General features: G+C 55.9%; 1 protein-coding gene across 1 annotated transcript in view; it reads right to left on the reverse strand.

Annotated features, from left to right (window-relative positions):
- Nucleotides 1-22,568, reverse strand: part of LOC116956913 (uncharacterized) — a gene marked incomplete at its 3' end in the record, with an annotated part of 103,729 nt that overhangs the window by 74,596 nt on the left and 6,565 nt on the right. Inside the window, exons 3-9 of the mRNA XM_076058234.1 lie at nt 20,174-21,466; nt 19,995-20,083; nt 18,646-19,271; nt 16,903-17,001; nt 8,862-9,011; nt 4,881-5,594; nt 2,938-3,005 (exon numbers count right to left, since the gene is read on the reverse strand). Coding sequence (XP_075914349.1) covers nt 2,938-3,005; nt 4,881-5,594; nt 8,862-9,011; nt 16,903-17,001; nt 18,646-19,271; nt 19,995-20,083; nt 20,174-21,466 — 3,039 coding nt within the window. The remainder of the gene's footprint in view (nt 1-2,937; nt 3,006-4,880; nt 5,595-8,861; nt 9,012-16,902; nt 17,002-18,645; nt 19,272-19,994; nt 20,084-20,173; nt 21,467-22,568) is intronic.

The raw sequence follows: 22,568 nt of genomic DNA on the forward strand, positions 1-22,568 counted from the left end.
AATCTCCATATGGTACAGATATAATGGGAGGCTAATCGATGCCCGGGTGCGGTCAAGGGATGGCTCCCTATTGCTCAACCACGTTATGTATGCTGATGACTTGGTAATAGCTGCTCAGTCAGAGGAGGAGTTGGAGACGCTGCTGTTGAGACTGGAGCGTGCCACTAAGAGGTGGGGCCTTACCATCAGCCCCACCAAAACTAAGCACCTGCCTGGGTATTTTGTACCATCGGACACTCCACCCCCACAACTCCCAATCGGTGATGGGGCAGTTGTGGAGAGAGTGGAGAGTTTCCCATACCTGGGCAGTGTGCTTATGACTGGCTCCAGTTTAACAGCAGAGGTCTAACTCCGAATCAGTCGAGCGGCAATATCTTTTCATCGGTTGCGTAACGCTGTGTGGAAGCTACCTGGTCTGTCGCTCCGCACTAAGCTTCAGGTCTTCTCGGCCACGGTCATTCCCTCCCTTCTCTACGCTTGCGAAACGTGGACCCCCCTAATGGAACATCTTCGCCGGTTAGAAACATTTAGGCTGGCCTGCCTACGATCCATCCTGGGTTTAACCAGACTGGATTGTGTGAGGAGCTCACAAATCCTTGAAAGATCTGGGCAGGGTCCCATCGGTGAGCTCCTCCGGCAGGCAAGGCTGCGATGGCTGGGTCATGTAGCCCGCATGCCCAGCCACCGCATGCCGAAACAGCTTTTGTTTGGCCGGATTGAGGGGGCTAAGCGGGCGCGGCACGGGCTAGAGAAGAGATGGAGTGATGTGGTACAGGAGGACGTGGAGCTGAGTGGACTTGCCGATGACTGGTACCAGCGGTGTCAAGATCGGCCTCTGTGGAGGAGGCTCGTGAAGGATGCTACTGGGCAGTTGGAGGCAGTCGCCCTCCAACAACAACGGAGGGCGGAGGAGCGACGCTCACAACAGCGAGCGGAGCGCCGGGTGGCTAAAGCACAGCAGGTTGGCACAGTAGGGGGCACAGGTGGTGCATCAGCCAGTCATCTCAGTCAGTCGACCCGTGGCACCTGGGTCTGCCCCGTGACCTCCTGCCAGCGGGCGTTCGACACTTCACGTGGCCTCAGGGTGCACATAGCCTGGCACAAGCGTCGTGGTGACGTCACCGCCACTTAGTGGCGAATGGCGGTTGTTGTTGTTGTTGTTGATGGTGGTGATAGTGGTGGTGGTGATAGTGGTGGTGATGACGGTGATAGTGATTATGATGATGGCGGTGATAGTGGTGGCGGTGATAGTGATGATGATGGCGGTGATAGTGATGATGATGGTGGTGATGGTGGTGGTGATAGTGGTGACGGTGATAGTGGTGGTGGTGGTGGTGATAGTGGTGGTGGTGATAGTGGTGGTGGTGGTGACGGTGATAGTGATGATGATGGTGGTGGTGGTGATAGTAGTGACGGTGATAGTGGTGGTGGTGGTGATAGTGGTGGTGGTGGTGGTGATAGTGGTGGTGGTGATGGTGGTGGTGATAGTGGTGACGGTGATAGTGGTGGTGGTGGTGATAGTGGTGGTGGTGATGGTGGTGGTGATGACGGTGATGGTGATTATGATGATGGCGGTGATAGTGGTGGCGGTGATAGTGATGATGATGGCGGTGATAGTGATGATGATGGTGGTGATGGTGGTGGTGATAGTGGTGACGGTGATAGTGGTGGTGGTGGTGGTGATAGTGGTGGTGGTGATAGTGGTGGTGGTGGTGACGGTGATAGTGATGATGATGGTGGTGGTGGTGATAGTGGTGACGGTGATAGTGGTGGTGGTGGTGATAGTGGTGGTGGTGGTGATAGTGGTGGTGGTGATGGTGGTGGTGGTGATAGTGGTGACGGTGATAGTGGTGGTGGTGGTGATAGTGGTGGTGGTGATGGTGGTGGTGGTGATAGTGGTGACGGTGATAGTGGTGGTGGTGATAGTGGTGACGGTGATAGTGATGATGATGGCGGTGATAGTGATGATGATGGTGGTGATGGTGGTGGTGATAGTGGTGACGGTGATAGTGGTGGTGGTGGTGGTGATAGTGGTGGTGGTGATAGTGGTGGTGGTGGTGACGGTGATAGTGATGATGATGGTGGTGGTGGTGATAGTGGTGACGGTGATAGTGGTGGTGGTGGTGATAGTGGTGGTGGTGGTGATAGTGGTGGTGGTGATGGTGGTGGTGGTGATAGTGGTGACGGTGATAGTGGTGGTGGTGGTGATAGTGGTGGTGGTGATGGTGGTGGTGGTGATAGTGGTGACGGTGATAGTGGTGGTGGTGATAGTGGTGACGGTGATAGTGATGATGATGGCGGTGATAGTGATGATGATGGTGGTGATGGTGATAGTGGTGACGGTGATAGTGGTGGTGGTGGTGGTGATAGTGGTGGTGGTGATAGTGGTGGTGGTGGTGACGGTGATAGTGATGATGATGGTGGTGGTGGTGATAGTGGTGACGGTGATAGTGGTGGTGGTGGTGATAGTGGTGGTGGTGGTGATAGTGGTGGTGGTGATAGTGGTGACGGTGATAGTGGTGGTGGTGGTGATAGTGGTGGTGGTGATGGTGGTGGTGGTGATAGTGGTGACGGTGATAGTGGTGGTGGTGATAGTGGTGACGGTGATAGTGATGATGATGGCGGTGATAGTGATGATGATGGTGGTGATGGTGGTGGTGATAGTGGTGACGGTGATAGTGGTGGTGGTGGTGATAGTGGTGGTGGTGATAGTGGTGGTGGTGACGGTGATAGTGGTGACGGTGATAGTGGTGACGGTGATAGTGGTGACGGTGATAGTGGTGACGGTGATAGTGGTGACGGTGATAGTGGTGACGGTGATAGTGGTGACGGTGATAGTGGTGACGGTGATAGTGGTGACGGTGATAGTGGTGACGGTGATAGTGGTGGTGGTGACGGCGGTCGTCACGGCAACGGTGCGAGTGACAGAGTGGGTACCTCCAGGCCAATGCGAAGCCACAGCGAGTTGTAGCTGAGCAGCCATTGAACGATCTTCCTCCGTTCCCCTGGGGAGATAGAGACGCGGAGATACACACACAGAGAGATTTATATACAGATATATACAGAGATACACACAGAGAGATGTATATACAGAGATATATACAGAGATACACACAGAGAGGGATTTATATACAGAGATATATACATATATAGAGATACACACAGAGAGATTTATATAGAAATATATACAGAGATACACACAGAGAGATTTATATACAGAGATATATACATACACAGAGAGATTTATATACAGAGATATATACATACAGAGATACACACAGATTTATATACAGAGAAATATACATATATAGATACACACAGATTTATATACAGAGATATATACATACAGAGATACACACAGATTTATATACAGAGATATATACATACAGAGATACACACAGATTTATATACAGAGATATATACATACAGAGATACACACAGATTTATATACAGAGATATATACATACAGAGATACACACAGATTTATATACAGAGATATATACATACAGAGATACACACAGATTTATATACAGAGATATATACATACAGAGATACACACAGATTTATATACACCTTACCACCACACCACCACCCCTCCCACCACTACACCACTACACCACCTTACCACCACACTACCACTACACCACCACAACCCTACCACCACTTTACCACCACAACTACAACACCACCACACCACCACCACAACTACACCACTACCACTACACCACCACAACCACCACCACCACCACAACTACACTACCACCTTACCACCACTACCACGACCACCACATTACCACTACACCACCACAACCCCTACCACCATACCACTACCACTACCACCACCACAACCACTACCACCACCTTACCACCACGAATACCACTACACCACTACACCACCTTATCACCACACCACCACCACAACTACACTACAACACCCCTACCACCACATCACCACATCACCACTACACCACCTTAACACACCACCACCACCACAACTACACAACCACTACCACCACCTTACCACCACATTACCACTACACCAGCACTACGACCACCTTATCCCCACCACCACCTTACCACAACCACCACAACTACACAACCCCTACCACCACCTTACCACCACCACCACTACCACCTTACCACAACTACACAACCCCTACCACCACCTTACCACCATCACTACCACTACACCACCACCACCACTACCACCACCTTACCACAACTACACAACCACTACCACCACCTTACCCCTACCACCACCTTACCACCACTACCAGTACACCACCACTACACCACCACCACAACTACACTACCACTACACCACCACAACCCCTACCACCTTACTACTACCACTACCACCTTACTACTACCACTAACACCACCACTACCACCACTACCACTACACCACCACTACACCACCACCACAACTACACTACCACTACACCACTACAACCCCTACCACCTTACTACTACCACTACCACCTTACTACTACCACTACCACCACCACTACACCACCACCACTACACCACCACCACTACACCACCACCACAACTACACTACCACTACACCACTACAACCCCTACCACCTTACTACTACCACTACCACCTTACTACTACCACTACCACCACTACAACACCACCACCTTACCCCCACCACCACCTTACCACCACCACCACCACACCACCACTACCACCACATTACCACTACACCACCACCACAACTACACTACCACTACACCATCACAACCCCTACCACCTTACTACTACCACTACCACCTTACTACTACCACTACACCACCACCTTACCCCCACCACCACCACCACCACCTTACCACCACACCACCACCACCACACCACCACCACCCCCAGCACGACTCACCGATGTCTCTCCACATGTCGTGGTCTCTCCGCACGGCAATCCTGCCGCTCTCGATGTCGGCCTCGAGCCGGGCGACGGATTGTGAGAACCCCCGCCGGCAGAAGAGTCGCAGGGCCGCACGGCGGAGAGACATCGGCAAAGCAACGCCACCACCACCACCACCAACACCAACACAACCACCACCACCACCAACACCACCAACACCACCAACAACACCACCACCACCACCAACAACAACACCACCAACAACACCACCAACACCAACAACACCACCACCACCGCCAACAACACCAACACCACCACCACCAACAACACCACCAACAACACCACCAACACCACCACCACCACCAACACCACCAACACCACCACCACCACCAACAACAACAACACCACCACTACCAACACCACCACAACCACCACCACCACCAACAACACCACCACTACCAACACCACCACAACCACCACCACCACCAACAACACCAACAACACCACCACCACCAACACCAACACCACCAACACCACCACCACCACCAACGCCACCACCTGCACCACCACCAACACCACCACCTCCAACACCGCAGCCGGGTTTGCCAATTGTTGCGGTGTTGTGGTTGTTGTGGTTGTTGTTGTGGTTGTTGTTGTGGTTGTTGTGGTGGTTGTTGTTGTGGTTGGTGGTGGTGGTTCCGCCCGGCACCACCAGGGTTAGGTCCACCGCTGCTAGGAGAGGGGGGAGGGGGGAGAGAGACACGGTGAGGGTGGGTGGGATGCTGTGATACCTGGGTGGGTGGGTGAGTGGGTTGGTGGGTGGGTTGGTGGGTGGGTGAGTGGGTGGGTGAGTGGGTGAGTGGGTGGGTGAGTGGGTGGGTGAGTGGGTGGGTGAGTGGGTGGGTTGGTGGGTGAGTGGGTGGGTGGGTGAGTGGGTGGGTTGGTGGGTGGGTGAGTGGGTGAGTGGGTGGGTGAGTGAGTGGGTGGGTTGGTGGGTGGGTGAGTGGGTAGGTGGGTGAGTGGGTAGGTGGGTGAGTGGGTGGGTGAGTGGGTGGGTGAGTGGGTGGGTGGGTGAGTGGGTGGGTGGGTGAGTGGGTGGGTGAGTGGGTTGGTGGGTGAGTGGGTGGGTGGGTGAGTGGGTTGGTGGGTGAGTGGGTGGGTGAGTGGGTGGGTGGGTGAGTGGGTGAGCGGGTGGGTGGGTGAGTGGGTTGGTGGGTGAGTGGGTGAGTGGGTGGGTGGGTGAGTTGGTGGGTGAGTGGGTTGGTGGGTGGGTGGGTGGGTGAGTGGGTGGGTGGGTGAGTGGGTTGGTGGGTGGGTGGGTGAGTGGGTGGGTGAGTGGGTGGGTGGGTGAGTGGGTGGGTGGGTGAGTGGGTTGATGGGTGAGTGGGTGGGTGGGTGAGTGGGTTGGTGGGTGAGTGGGTGGGTGAGTGGGTAGGTGGGTGAGTGGGTTGGTGGGTGAGTGGGTGGGTGGGTGGGTGAGTGGGTAGGTGGGTGAGTGGGTGGGTGGGTGAGTGGGTTGGTGGGTGAGTAGGTGGGTGGGTGAGTGCGTGGGTGGGTGAGTAGGTTGGTGGGTGAGTGGGTGGGTGGGTGAGTGGGTGGGTGGGTGAGTGGGTTGGTGGGTGGGTTGGTGGGTGGGTGAGTGGGTAGGTGGGTGAGTGGGTGGGTGAGTGGGTTGGTGGGTGAGTGGGTGGGTGGGTGAGTGGGTGGGTGAGTGGATGAGTGGGTGACTGGGTGGGTGGGTGGGTTGGTGGGTGAGTGGGTGGGTGGGTAAGTGGGTTGGTGGGTGAGTGGGTGGGTGGGTGACTGGGTGTGTGGGTGACTGGGTGAGTGACTGAGTTGGTGACTGAGTGAGTGACTGAGTGAGTGACTGAGTTGGTGACTGAGTGAGTGACTGAGTGACTGAGTGGGTGACTGAGTTGGTGACTGAGTTGGTGACTGAGTGAGTGACTGAGTGACTGAGTGGGTGACTGAGTTGGTGACTGAGTGAGTGACTGAGTGGGTGACTGAGTGAGTGACTGAGTGGGTGGGTGGGTGAGTGGGTGGGTGGGTGAGTGGGTGGGTGGGTGAGTGGGTGGGTGAGTGGATGAGTGGATGACTGGGTGGGTGGGTGGGTGTGTGAGTGGGTTGGTGGGTGGGTGAGTGACTGGGTGAGTGGGTGGGTGAGTTGGTGGTTGGGTGGGTGGGTGAGTGGGTGGGTGGGTGGGTGAGTGAGTGGGTGGGTGAGTGGGTGGGTGGGTGAGTTGGTGGGTGGGTGTGTTGGTGGGTGAGTGGGTGGGTGGGTGAGTGAGTGGGTGGGTGAGTGGGTGTGTGGGTGGGTGAGTGGGTTGGTGGGTGAGTGGGTGGGTGGGTGAGTGGATGAGTGGATAAGTGGGTGGGTGGGTGAGTGGGTGAGTGGGTGGGTGGGTGAGTGGGTGGGTGGGTGGGTGAGTGGGTGTGTGAGTGGGTGGGTGTGTGAGTGAGTAGGTGGGTGGGTGAGTTGGTGGGTGAGTGGGTGGGTGGGTGAGTGACTGGGTGAGTGGGTGGGTGAGTTGGTGGTTGGGTGGGTGGGTGAGTGGGTGGGTGACTGGGTGTGTGGGTGAGTGGGTGGGTGAGTGACTGGGTGAGTGACTGAGTTGGTGACTGAGTGAGTGACTGAGTGAGTGACTGAGTTGGTGACTGAGTGAGTGACTGAGTGACTGAGTGGGTGACTGAGTTGGTGACTGAGTTGGTGACTGAGTGAGTGACTGAGTGGGTGAGTGGGTGACTGAGTGAGTGACTGAGTGAGTGACTGAGTGGGTGACTGATTGGGTGACTGAGTGAGTGAGTGAGTGACTGAGTGGGTGACTGAGTGGGTGACTGAGTGACTGACTGAGTGAGTGACTGAGTGGGTGAGTGAGTGACTGAGTGAGTGACTGAGTGAGTGACTGAGTGAGTGAGTGACTGAGTGAGTGGGTGACTGAGTGAGTGACTGAGTGAGTGACTGAGTGAGTGACTGAGTGAGTGACTGACTGAGTGACTGAGTGAGTGACTGACTGAGTGGGTGACTGAGTGACTGACTGACTGAGTGGGTGAGTGAGTGGGTGAGTGGGTGAGTGACTGAGTGGGTGAGTGAGTGAGTGACTGAGTGAGTGAGTGACTGAGTGAGTGACTGACTGACTGAGTGAGTGAGTGACTGAGTGGGTGGGTGACTGACTGAGTGAGTGACTGAGTGACTGACTGAATGAGTGACTGAGTGACTGACTGAGTGGGTGACTGACTGACTGACTGAGTGAGTGAGTGACTGACTGAGTGAGTGACTGAGTGACTGACTGAGTGAGTGAGTGAGTGACTGAGTGACTGAGTGAGTGGGTGACTGAGTGAGTGACTGAGTTGGTGACTGAGTGACTGACTGAGTGAGTGAGTGAGTGAGTGACTGAGTGGGTGACTGAGTGACTGACTGAATGAGTGACTGAGTGACTGACTGAATGAGTGACTGACTGACTGAGTGACTGAGTGAGTGACTGACTGACTGAGTGAGTGACTGAGTGACTGAGTGAGTGACTGACTGAGTGAGTGACTGAGTGAGTGACTGACTGAGTGACTGAGTGAGTGACTGACTGAGTGAGTGACTGAGTGAGTGACTGACTGAGTGAGTGACTGAGTGAGTGACTGAGTTGGTGACTGAGTGAGTGACTGACTGAGTGAGTGACTGAGTGACTGACTGAGTGAGTGACTGAGTGACTGAGTGACTGAGTGAGTGGGTGACTGACTGAGTGACTGACTGAGTGAGTGAGTGAGTGAGTGACTGAGTGAGTGACTGAGTGAGTGAGTGACTGAGTGAGTGACTGAGTGAGTGAGTGGGTGACTGAGTGGGTGAGTGACTGAGTGAGTGAGTGAGTGACTGAGTGACTGAGTGAGTGACTGACTGACTGAGTGGGTGAGTGAGTGGGTGAGTGACTGACTGACTGACTGAGTGAGTGACTGACTGAGTGAGTGACTGACTGAGTGAGTGACTGACTGAGTGAGTGAATGTGCCACCTGGCTGCCTGGCTGTGTCTGACTCGAGTCCGTGAGGAGCCAGGAGGTGATTGAGCAAGGCTGTGAACCCCAGCTGTTGCTTCTCCAACCACCGCTCGTCGTAGTAAAGATTCCGCGCCGAGAAGGGGAGCGGGTGTCTAACCGGAGCCCCTGTGAGACACACAGAGAGACACACAGACACACAGTGAGACACACAGTGAGACACACAGTGAGACACAGAGACACAGAGACACACAGTGAGACACACAGAGACACAGAGACACACAGTGAGACACACAGTGAGACACACAGTGAGACACAGAGACACAGAGACACACAGTGAGACACACAGAGACACAGAGACACACAGTGAGACACACAGTGAGACACACAGTGAGACACAGAGACACACAGTGAGACACACAGTGAGACACAGAGACACACAGTGAGACACACAGTGAGACACAGAGACACACAGTGAGACACACAGTGAGACACAGAGACACACAGTGAGACACACAGTGAGACACAGAGACACACAGTGAGACACACAGTGAGACACACAGTGAGACACAGAGACACACAGTGAGACACAGAGACACACAGTGAGACACACAGTGAGACACACAGTGAGACACAGAGACACACAGTGAGACACACAGTGAGACACAGAGAGACACACACACAGTGAGACACAGAGACACACAGTGAGACACACAATGAGACACAGAGAGACACACACACAGTGAGACACAGAGACACACAGTGAGACACACAGTGAGACACAGAGACACACAGTGAGACACACAGTGAGACACACAGTGAGACACAGAGACACACAGTGAGACACACAGTGAGACACACAGTGAGACACAGAGACACACAGTGAGACACACAGTGAGACACAGAGACACACAGTGAGACACACAGTGAGACACAGAGAGACACACACACAGTGAGACACAGAGACACACAGTGAGACACACAGTGAGACACAGAGAGACACACACACAGTGAGACACAGAGACACACAGTGAGACACACAGTGAGACACAGAGACACACAGTGAGACACACAGTGAGACACACAGTGAGACACACAGTGAGACACAGAGACACACAGTGAGACACACAGTGAGACACACAGTGAGACACAGAGACACAGAGACACACAGTGAGACACACAGTGAGACACAGAGACACACAGTGAGACACACAGTGAGACACAGAGACACACAGTGAGACACACAGTGAGACACACAGTGAGACACAGAGACACACAGTGAGACACAGAGACACACAGTGAGACACACAGTGAGACACACAGTGAGACACAGAGACACACAGTGAGACACACAGTGAGACACAGAGAGACACACACACAGTGAGACACAGAGACACACAGTGAGACACACAATGAGACACAGAGAGACACACACACAGTGAGACACAGAGACACACAGTGAGACACACAGTGAGACACAGAGACACACAGTGAGACACACAGTGAGACACACAGTGAGACACAGAGACACACAGTGAGACACACAGTGAGACACAGAGACACACAGTGAGACACACAGTGAGACACAGAGAGACACACACACAGTGAGACACAGAGACACACAGTGAGACACACAGTGAGACACAGAGAGACACACACACAGTGAGACACAGAGACACACAGTGAGACACACAGTGAGACACAGAGACACACAGTGAGACACACAGTGAGACACACAGTGAGACACAGAGACACACAGTGAGACACACAGTGAGACACACAGTGAGACACAGAGACACAGAGACACACAGTGAGACACACAGTGAGACACAGAGACACACAGTGAGACACACAGTGAGACACAGAGACACACAGTGAGACACACAGTGAGACACACAGTGAGACACTGAGACAGAGACACACAGTGAGACACACAGTGAGACACAGAGACACACAGTGAGACACATACACACTCAGTGAGACACACACAGAGACACACAGTGAGACACACAGTGAGACACAGAGACACACAGTGAGACACTGAGACACAGAGACACACAGTGAGACACAGAGACACACAGTGAGACACACAGACACACAGTGAGACACAGAGACACACACAGAGACACACAGACACACAGAGACACACACACACAGTGAGACACACAGACACACAGTGAGACACAGAGACACACAGTGAGACACAGAGACACACAGTGAGACACACAGACACACAGTGAGACACAGAGACACACAGTGAGACACATACACACTCAGTGAGACACACACAGAGACACACAGTGAGACACAGAGACACACAGTGAGACACAGAGACACACACAGAGACACACACAGAGACACACAGTGAGACACAGAGACACACAGTGAGACACAGACACACACACAGTGAGACAGAGAGAGACACACACACAGAGACACACAGAGAGACACACAGTGAGACACACAGTCAGACAGAGAGAGACACATACGCAGTGAGACACACAGACAGAGAGACACACACACACACTGCGTGTACTGCTGCGTGTACTGTGTGTACTGTGTGTGTACTGCGTGTACTGTGTGTACTGTGTGTGTGTACTGTGTGTGTAATGTGTGTACTGTGTGTGTACTGTGTGTGTACTCTGTGTGTACTGTGTGTGTGTACTGTGTGTGTGTACTGTGTGTGTACTGTGTGTACTGTGTGTGTACTGTGTGTGTACTGTGTGTGTGTACTGTGTGTACTGTGTGTGTGTACTGTGTGTACTGTGTTTGTACTGTGTGTACTGCTGTGTACTGTGTATACCGTGTGTACTGCTGTGTACACTGTGTATACCGTGTGTACTGCTGTGTACACTGTGTGTACTGCTGTGTAAACTGTGTGCACTGTGTGTACTGCTGTGTACTGCATGTGTACTGTGTGTGTACTGTGTGTGTAGTGTGTGTGTACTGTGTACTGTGTGTGTACTACTGTGTGTACTGTGTGTGTGTACTGTGTGTGTGTATACTGTGTGTGTACTGTGTGTATACTGTGTGTGTAGTGTGTGTGTACTGTGTGTATACTGTGTGTGTACTGTGTGTGTACTGTGTGTGTACTGTGTGTATACTGTGTGTGTACTGTGTGTATACTGTGTGTGTGTACTGTGTGTGTGTACTGTGTGTGTACTGTGTGTGTACTGTGTACTGTGTGTGTACTGTGTACTGTGTGTGTACTGTGTGTGTACTGTGTGTACTGTGTACTGTGTGTGTACTGTGTGTACTGTGTGTGTGTACTGTGTGTGTGTACTGTGTGTGTACTGTGTGTGTAGTGTGTGTGTACTGTGTACTGTGTGTGTACTACTGTGTGTACTGTGTGTGTGTACTGTGTGTGTATACTGTGTGTGTACTGTGTGTGTACTGTGTGTATACTGTGTGTGTAGTGTGTGTGTACTGTGTGTATACTGTGTGTGTACTGTGTGTATACTGTGTGTGTAGTGTGTGTGTACTGTGTGTATACTGTGTGTGTGTACTGTGTGTGTGTACTGTGTGTGTACTGTGTGTGTACTGTGTGTGTACTGGGTACTGCTGTGTGTACTGTGTGTATACTGTGTGTGTACTGTGCACTGTGTGTACTGTGTGTATACTGCTGCGTGTACTGTGTGTGTACTGTGTGTGTGTACTGTGTGTGTGTACTGTGTGTGTGTGTACTGTGTGTACTGTGTGTGTACTGTGTGTGTACTGTGTACTGTGTGTGTACTGTGTGTGTGTACTGTGTGTGTACTGTGTGTGTACTGTGTACTGTGTGTGTACTGCGTACTGTGTGTGTACTGTGTGTGTGTACTGTGTGTGTGTACTGTGTGTGTAGTGTGTGTGTACTGTGTACTGTGTGTGTACTGTGTGTGTACTGTGTACTGTGTGTGTACTGTGTGTGTGTACTGTGTGTGTGTACTGCATGTACTGTGTGTGTACTGTGTGTACTGTGTGTGTACTGTGTGTGTACTGTGTGTGTACTGTGTGTGTACTGCGTGTACTGCTGTGTGTACTGCGTGTAGTGTGTGTGTACTGTGCGTGCACTGTGTACTGCTGTGTATACTGTGTGTACTGTGTGTGTACTGTGTGCACTGTGTGTGTACTGTGTGTATACTGTATACTGTGTGTACTGTGTGTATACTGTATACTGCTGTGTGTACTGTATATACTGTGTGTGTACTGTGTGTACTGTGTACTGTGTGTGTACTGTGTGTGTGTGCTGTGTGTACTGTATACTGTGTGTATACTGTGTATACTGTGTGTACTGAGTGTACTGTGTGTACTGTGTGTGTATGTGTGTACTGTCCGGCAAAACAACCCCCTACCTCCTCGCGGTGCCGGATGGGCAACTCTGTCGTGGACAGCGCTGTGGGGGGAGATCCAATTTTGATTGGCTCCTCCCCTCATGGCATATGTGTCCACCACAGGGGCTAAACGGGGGCTCTGGACGGGTGCGAGGGGCTGGTAACCCCTCCACCTTCAATTAATTACCACGAAACCACGAGTTAAACTGAAATATGTAACAACTAAGCTTGTGCCGGAGGCCCCGGGGGGCCAGGCGTCTATGACGTCTCCTGGCCAAACCCCAATTGGCGGAGCCAGGAGACTGAATACCTACCCTCGGGGCTACTCCAGAAACAACGAAAAGCCACTACGGGTGGCCACGTGGAATGTTCGAACGCTCACTGCAGAGGAGAGGCTGCCACTCCTCTGTCGGGAGCTGGACCGGTACCGCCTGGATCTATGCGGCATTCAGGAGGTCCGGTGGACCGGCTCTGGCTCCTGCCACCATGAGGGGTGGACAGTCCTCTACTCGGGGCAGCAGACTGCCAAACAACAGGGTGTGGGTCTTCTTTTGAACAAAAGAATGAAGGGGGCGTGGGAGCGTGGCGGTGAGGTGTGGGAAACTGTAAGCCCCAGGCTACTTTGGGCTCGCCTTCCCATCAACCGGAGGCGAGGAATGGTGGTCGTGGTTACTTATGCCCCCACCGAAGATGAACATCCGTGGAGGGATGCAGGCAAAGCCGATGAGTCAGATGCCTTCTATGACCTCCTGTAACAGGTGCTGGCTAAAGTGGCCCCTCGGGATAGAGTCATCATGTTGGGTGACTTCAATGCCCGAGTTGGTCATGATACTGGCACCTGGTCTGGAGTGATTGGAGGGCATGGGCCAGATCAGCTCAATAACAACGGTAGGAGGCTGCTAGATTTTTGTGCAGCCCATGGGCTTGTAATTACCAACACGCTGTTCCGGCATCGGCGCATCCACACATCATGGATGCATGCCGGGTCCAAGCAAGAACATCTGCTGGACTACATAGTGACGGACCAGCGAATGCGAGCCCATGTCCTTGACACCAGGACCTACCGTGGAGCTGATCTGCCCTCTGACCATCGACTAGTCATCTGTAAGATGCGCCTGCCATTCTTCCACTTCGGTGGTGGGTGTACACCCAGGACCCCATTCCAACCTAAAGTGGCCTGGTCTCAGTTATCTGATGAAAGTTGCAAGCGAGAATTTCATCATCGCTTGCGGCTGGGATTGGCATCGTCCCCGACTCCTCCTGATGTCGAGGGTAAATGGGCGAGGTTTAGGACTGTGACTCATGCAGCTGCAATGGCTGCTTTGGGTACGCGGTCCAGACCTCCCAGACACCCTGGCTGACAGAGGAGTTGTTCAGGATGGTTGAGAAAAAGCGACAGGCCCACTGTCATCGGCTACAGAATCCCACGTCAGAGAATGAGGAGGCTTACCGCAGCCTTCGCTCGGAGGTTCGGAGAGCCGTGAGGCGCTGCAAGGATGGGTGGTGGTCGCGGGTTGCTGAGGAGATGGAGTCTGCCTCAGTGGCCCGTGATCACAAATCTCTATTTAACTCCATCAAAAAAGTAACCTGCAGCGCCACACCTATTACCATCATTAGGGGAAAAAACGGTGATCCAATTTCCGACCCCCAGGAACAGGTTCGCAGATTTGCTGAGCATTTCTGTGAGGGCCTGGGGGAGGGAAAATCCCTCAGCCAGGAAAACATCGTGGCACAAAGTGAGGATGACCCTGCTGAGGCTGCGGTGCCTCAAATATTGGATGAAGTCACCCCCTGTGAGTGGCTGGCTGAGGTTCCATCTGCTGAGAAAGTATTGAAGGCGATCCGGAGTCTGAAACCAGGAAAGGCAGCAGGCAGAGATGATCTCACAAGCGAAATGCTGAGGGAGGGTGGCGTTTGTGCACAGACTGCCCTATATGACATCATAACAACAGTCTGGACCACTGGAAGGGTTCCGCAGGATTGGAAGGATGCCCTGGTGGTCCGCCTTTTTAAGAAGGGGGACCGCACAGACTGTAACAACTACAGGGGCATCTCACTCCTCAGTGTGCCGGGAAAGGTCCTGGCAAGGATTATTCAGCATCGCCTTGCCAGGCACGCTGAGGAGAGGCTTGCGGAGCCCCAATGCGGTTTCAGGAAAGGGCGGTCCTGCACAGATGCCATATTTTCTGTCCGTCTGCTACAGCAGAGGTGTAGGGAATTCCAACAAGACCTACATCTCTGCTTTATTGACCTGGTCAAGGCCTATGATACCATCAGTAGGCCTGGGCTCTGGGTCGCTCTTCGTGCTTTTGGAGTACCTGACCCTCTGCTCACGATCATTAAGGACCTTCATGATGGTGAGCGGGCCCGGGTAAAACTACGTGGCCGGGAGTCAGAGCCATTCCCTGTACACCTTGGGGTGCGACAGGGATGTCCTCTGGCTCCCACATTATTTAACATCTATTTTGACCACGTAGTTCGTGAAGCCTTCAATAGCTGTACCGGGGGAATCTCCATATGGTACAGATATAATGGGAGGCTAATCGATGCCCGGGTGCGGTCAAGGGATGGCTCCCTATTGCTCAACCACGTTATGTATGCTGATGATTTGGTAATAGCTGATCAGTCAGAGGAGGAGTTGGAGACGCTGCTGCTGAGACTGGAGCGTGCCACTAAGAGGTAGGGCCTTACCATCAGCCCCACCAAAACTAAGCACCTGCCTGGGTATTTTGTACCATCGGACACTCCACCCCCACAACTCCCAATCGGTGATGGGGCAGTTGTGGAGAGAGTGGAGTTTCCCATACCTGGGCAGTGTGCTTATGACTGGCTCCAGTTTAACAGCAGAGGTCTCACTCCGAATCAGTCGAGCGGCAATATCTTTTCATCGGTTGCGTAACGCTGTGTGGAAGCTACCTGGTCTGTCGCTCCGCACTAAGCTTCAGGTCTTCTCGGCCACGGTCATTCCCTCCCTTCTCTACGCTTGCGAAACGTGGACCCCCCTGGTGGAACATCTTCGCCGGTTAGAAACATTTAGGCTGGCCTGCCTACGATCCATCCTGGGCTTAACCAGACTGGATTGTGTGAGGAGCTCACAAATCCTTGAAAGATCTGGGCAGGGTCCCATCGGTGAGCTCCTCCGACAGGCAAGGCTGCGATGGCTGGGTCATGTAGCCCGCATGCCCAGCCACCGCATGCCGAAACAGCTTTTGTTTGGCCGGATTGAGGGGGCTAAGCGGGCGCGGCACGGGCTAGAGAAGAGATGGAGTGATGTGGTACAGGAGGACGTGGAGCTGAGTGGACTTGCCGATGACTGGTACCAGCGGTGTCAAGATCGGCCTCTGTGGAGGAGGCTCGTGAAGGACGCTACTGGGCAGTTGGAGGCAGTCGCCCTCCAACAACAACGGAGGGCGGAGGAGCGACGCTCACAACAACGAGCGGAACGCCGGGTGGCTAAAGCACAGCAGGTTGGCACAGTAGGGGGCACAGGTGGTGCATCAGCCAGTCATCTCAGTCAGTCGACCCGTGGCACCTGGGTTTGCCCAGTGACCTCTTGCCAGCGGGCGTTCGACACTTCACGTGGCCTCACGGTGCACATAGCCTGGCACAAGCGTCGTGGTGACGTCACCGCCACTTAGTGGCGAATGGCGGTTGTTGTTGTTGTATACTGCTGTGTGTACTGTGTATACTGTGTGTGTACTGTGTGTGTGTACTGTATACTGCTGCTGTGTGTACTGCTGTGCGTGTACCCCGTAGTGCACGCACTGCCGGCTTCACCAGGCAGAGTCTCCCGCTGGGCAGCGAGCCGCTGGCCGCCTGCCAGCCACGTGCCACTGACCTGGGACGCACTGGGTTCACGCACGGGGGTCAGGGGTCAGGGGTCACAGTAGCAGCAGCGGCGGCAGCAGCAGCGGCGGCAGCAGCAGCTACGCAAGATTGACAGGAGGTCGTGGGTTCGATCCCGTGACCCTGATGAGATGTTAACTACCTCGCCTGGTGTACAGGAGGTCGTGGGTTCGATCCCGTGACCCTGATGAGATGTTAACTACCTCGCCTGGTGTACAGGAGGTCGTGGGTTCGATCCCGTGACCCTGATGAGATGTTAACTACCTCGCCAGGTGTACAGGAGGTCGTGGGTTCGATCCCAGACCCTGTGAGATGTTGACTACCTCGCCTGGTGTACAGGAGGTCGTGGGTTCGATCCCAGACCCTGTGAGATGTTAACTACCTCGCCTGGTGTACAGGAGGTCGTGGGTTCGATCCCAGACCCTGTGAGATGTTGACTACCTCGCCTGGTGTACAGGAGGTCGTGGGTTCGATTCCAGACCCTGTGAGATGTTAACTACCTCGTCTGGTGTACAGGAGGTCGTGGGTTCGATCCCGTGACCCTGTGAGATGTTGACTACCTCGCCTGGTGTACAGGAGGTCGTGGGTTCGATCCCAGACCCTGTGAGATGTTGACTACCTCGCCTAGTGTACAGGAGGTCGTGGGTTCGATCCCGTGACCCTGTGAGATGTTGACTACCTCGCCTGGTGTACAGGAGGTCGTGGGTTCGATCCCAGACCCTGTGAGATGTTGACTACCTCGCCTAGTGTACAGGAGGTCGTGGGTTCGATCCCGTGACCCTGTGAGATGTTGACTACCTCGCCTGGTGTACAGGAGGTCGTGGGTTCGATCCTCTGACCCTGTGAGATGTTAACTACCTCGCCTGGTGTACAGGAGGTCGTGGGTTCGATGCTGTGACCCTGATGAGATGTTGACTACCTCGCCTGGTGTGCAGGAGGTCGTGGGTTCGATGCTGTGACCCTGTGAGATGTTGACTACCTCGCCAGGTGTGCAGGAGGTCGTGGGTTCGATCCCAGACCCTGTGAGATGTTGACTACCTCGCCTGGTGTGCAGGAGGTCGTGGGTTCGATCCCAGACCCTGCGAGATGTTAACTACCTCGCCTGGTGTACAGGGGGTCATGGGTTCGATCCCGTGACCCTGTGAGATGTTGACTACCTCGCCTGGTGTACAGGAGGTCGTGGGTTCGATGCTGTGACCCTGTGAGATGTTGACTACCTCGCCAGGTGTGCAGGAGGTCGTGGGTTCGATCCCGTGACCCTGATGAGATGTTGACTACCTCGCCTGGTGTACAGGAGGTCGTGGGTTAGATCCCAGACCCTGTGAGATGTTGACTACCTCGCCTGGTGTACAGGAGGTCGTGGGTTCGATCCCAGACCCTGAGAGATGTTAACTACCTCGCCTGGTACGAGGTAGTTAACATACCCCCCCCTCCACCACCTCCTCCACCACCCCCTCCACCACCCCCTCCACCACCCCCTCCACCACCCCCTCCACCACCCCCTCCACCACCTCCTCCACCACCTCCACCACCTCCACCACCACCTCCTCCACCACCACCTCCACCACCACCTCCACCACCTCCACCACCACCTCCACCACCTCCTCCACCTCCTCCACCGCCTCCACCGCCTCCACCCCCCTCACCTGCCGTGCGCTCACCCCGGAGGAGAAATCTGCGGCGACCTTTCCCCGTGGCAGAGCCGGCCGGGGTCTCAGCAAACTCCTCCCCCCCCGTAACCACGGCGACGACGAACGCCGCCCCCCCCCTCGCCACGGTCACCGCCGCCTCCCCCGCCTCCGTAACCGCGGCGACGGCCCCCCCCTCCACCCGCGGGCGCTTCGCGGCGCCATCGCCGGTCTCCGCGCTGCGGCGCTTCGGCGCGCCGGAGGCACGCCGCTCCACCACCGGAGACTCCACCGGCTCCACCGGAGACTCCACCGGCTCCACCGGAGACTCCACCAGCTCCACCGGAGACTCCACCGGCTCCACCGGACCCTCCACCGGCTCCACCGGACCCTCCACCGGCTCCACCCCCGCCTCACCGGCACCGAATCGGAGGCTCCGCGGCACGAGCGCCGGCCTCGCCTTAACGACGGTCGCCTTGACGACGGTCGCCGTGGCAACGCCGGGGGCCGCCGCCGGCCTCGCCTTGACGACGGTCGCCGCGGCGACGCCGGGGGCCGGCCTCGCCTTGACAACGGTCGTCGGGACCGCCGCCGGCCTCGCCTTGACGACGGTCGCCTTGACGACGGTGGCGGTCCCCGCCGCCCTGGTGGTGGAGTTGGCCACCCGCCCCAGGCCACAGGCGATGTCCGCCCGGCGAGGTCCGACGGCCTCCTCCTCCACCTCCTCTTCCACCTCCTCCACCTCCTCTTCCACCTCCTCCTCTTCCACCTCCTCCCCATCGTCATCGTCGTCATCATCATCGTCTCGCTCCCTCTCCTCCAGGTACGAAATCCCGGGGCTCAGCAGCAGGCCGCCACCGCTGTCGCCACGGCGACGACGCAGCATCATCGTCGTCGTCGTCGTTGTCGTCATCATCGTCATCGTCATCGTCGTCGTCGCCTCTCCCCACCGCGGCCGCTCGTCGCTGCGGTCCCCCACGGCCGGGCTCAGGGGAGAGCCACAGTCCGCTGGCCTGTACAGGCCGCATCCACCGCCTCCTCCTCCTCCACCGCCTCCTCCTCCACCGCCTCCTCCTCCTCCTCTACCACCAGCTCCACATCCTCCACCACCTCCTCTACCACCTCCTCTACCACCTCCTCTACCACCAGCTCCACCACCATCACCAGCTCCACCACCACCTCTACCGGTAGAGATCACCGAAGGTTCCTCGTCCATCGTGGCGTCCTCGTGCCCGTGGCGGTTGTTGTGGCGGTTGTGGTTGTTGTGGTTGTTGTGGTGGTTGTTGTGGTTGTTGTTGTGGTTGTTGTGGTTGTTGTGGTTGTGGCGGCGGCGGTGGGGAGAGTCGCCCGCCGTGTCGTCGTGGTACGGGGAGTCGCCCATCGCCTCCGAGTCGACCAGCAGCGTGAACGTCCGAGCACGGCGCAGTGAGCTCACCCCGCCGCCGGCGTGACCAGGCTGGCCCCGATTGGGCGGAGTGACCACAACCCCCTCCACCACCTCCTCCACCGCCTCCACCGCCTCCTCCACCTCCTCCTCCTCCTCCACCTCCTCCTCCTCCAGGTAGACCTCCGAGCGACCCCCCTCCCTCACGTCGTTCTCTCGGCCCCATCGGCCTCCTCCACCTCCTCCACCTCCTCCACCTCCTCCTCCTCCACCTCCTCCTCCTCCTCCTAGGCCCGCGGCCGCCCCCCTCGTCGCCGTGGCGACCGGGGCCTCGTCCAGCTGCAGCCGCTGGATCTGCCGCAGCTGCTGCTGACGACGCTTCGCCTGCAGCAGCTGCTGCCGCTGAGGCTTCTCCTGCCGAGGCTTCTCCTGCTGCAGCTGCTGCTGCTGCCGCTGAGGCTTCTCCTGCTGAGGCTTCTCCTGCTGCAGCTGCTGCTGCAGCTGCTGCCGCTGAGGCTTCTCCTGCCGAGGCTTCTCCTGCTGCAGCTGCTGCTGCTGCCGCTGAGGCTTCTCCTGCTGAGGCTTCTCCTGCTGCAGCTGCTGCCGCTGAGGCTTCTCCTGCTGAGGCTTCTCCTGCTGCAGCTGCTGCTGCTGCCGCTGAGGCTTCTCCTGCCGAGGCTTCTCCTGCTGCAGCTGCTGCCGCTGAGGCTTCTCCTGCTGAGGCTTCTCCTGCTGCAGCTGCTGCTGCAGCTGCTGCCGCTGAGGCTTCTCCTGCCGAGGCTTCTCCTGCTGCAGCTGCTGCTGCTGCTGCCGCTTTGCCTGCTGAGGCTTCTCCTGCTGCTGCTGTAGCTGCTGACGCTTCTCCTGCTGAGGCTTCTCCTGCTGCAGCTGCTGCTGCTGCCGCTGAGGCTTCTCCTGCTGAGGCTTCTCCTGCTGAGGCTTCTCCTGCTGCTGCTGCTGCTGCCGCTGAGGCTTCTCCTGCTGAGGCTTCTCCTGCCGCTGCTGCTGCTGCTGACGCTTCTCCTGCTGAGGCTTCTCCTGCTGCTGCTGTAGCTGCTGACGCTTCGCCTGCTGAGGCTTCTCCTGCTGCTGAGGCTTCTCCTGCTGCTGCCACTGCTGCTTCCCCTGCTGCTTCATCTGCTGCTTCTCCTGCTCCTGCTGCTGCTGCAGCTGCTCAAGCTGCTGTTGGCCGAGGGTACGCAGGGCTTGGCGCTGCCGCTGTTGCGGCTGCCCCGCCTTGCCGGTCCGAAGCGACCGAAGGCGAGGAGGAGGAGGAGGAGCTGGAGGGGCAGCGCCACCACCACCACCACCACCGCCACCACCACCGCCACCACCACCACCACCACCACCACCGCCGCCGGCGCCGGGTTTGCGGTGGCCCTGGCGACGGAGGAGCGACCCCGGGCGGACGCCGGGGGGCGGGGGTTTGTTCTTGATGCGGTCCCACATGCTCCTCTAGACGTGGCGGGAGGTGGTGGATGGTGGTGGTGGGGGGGAGGGGAGATGCGGAGGATGAAGATGCGGAGATTGTGGATGCGGAGATTGTAGAGGATGAGGGAGGAGGAGGAGGAGGTGACGGACGTGGAGGATGTGGAGGACGTGGAGGATGAAGACGTGGAGGACGTGGAGGATGAGGACGTGGAGGATGAGGACGTGGAGGATGAGGACGTGGAGGATGAGGACGTGGAGGATGAGGATGTGGAGGATGAGGATGTGGAGGATGTGGAGGATGAGGATGTGGAGGATGAGGACGTGGAGGATGAGGACGTGGAGGATGAGGATGTGGAGGATGAGGATGTGGAGGATGAGGATGTGGAGGATGTGGAGGATGAGGATGTGGAGGATGAGGATGTGGAGGATGAGGACGTGGAGGATGAGGATGTGGAGGATGAGGATGTGGAGGATGAGGATGTGGAGGATGAGGATGTGGAGGATGAGGACGTGGAGGATGAGGATGTGGAGGATGAGGACGTGGAGGATGAGGACGTGGAGGATGAGGATGTGGAGGATGAGGACGTGGAGGATGAGGACGTGGAGGATGAGGATGTGGAGGATGAGGACGTGGAGGATGAGGATGTGGAGGATGAGGATGTGGAGGATGAGGATGTGGAGGATGAGGATGTGGAGGATGAGGATGTGGAGGATGTGGACGTGGAGGATGTGGAGGATGAGGACATGGAGGATGAGGACGTGGAAGATGAGGACGTGGAGGATGTGGAGGATGTGGAGGATGAGGAGGATGTGGAGGATGAGGAGGATGTGGAGGATGAGGAGGATGTGGAGGATGAGGATGTTGATGGATGTTGAGGTAGGGAGGGAGATGGAGATGGGGGGTGTTAGAGTTGCTGTTCTTAGCGCGCATCAGCAGCGTCTATGACGGCAGGCGGGGGCACACAGAGGGGGTGGGTGGCCACCAGCACCACCACGCCCGGCCGCCTTTGTCTCCCCCAGCCCCAGCGATGGTCACTGCACCGCACCGCTACACCTGGTTACTACTCACTTGAGGCCGAGTCGACCTAGGGGAGGCCCAGGTACCGGTTCAGATAATCGTCACCGG

Source organism: Petromyzon marinus, assembly GCF_048934315.1.
Source record: "Petromyzon marinus isolate PM22_M1 ecotype Great Lakes invasive population chromosome 68 unlocalized genomic scaffold, UKy_Petmar_22M1.pri1.0 chr68_unloc.2, whole genome shotgun sequence".
Classification (NCBI taxonomy): Eukaryota; Metazoa; Chordata; class Hyperoartia; order Petromyzontiformes; family Petromyzontidae; genus Petromyzon; species Petromyzon marinus.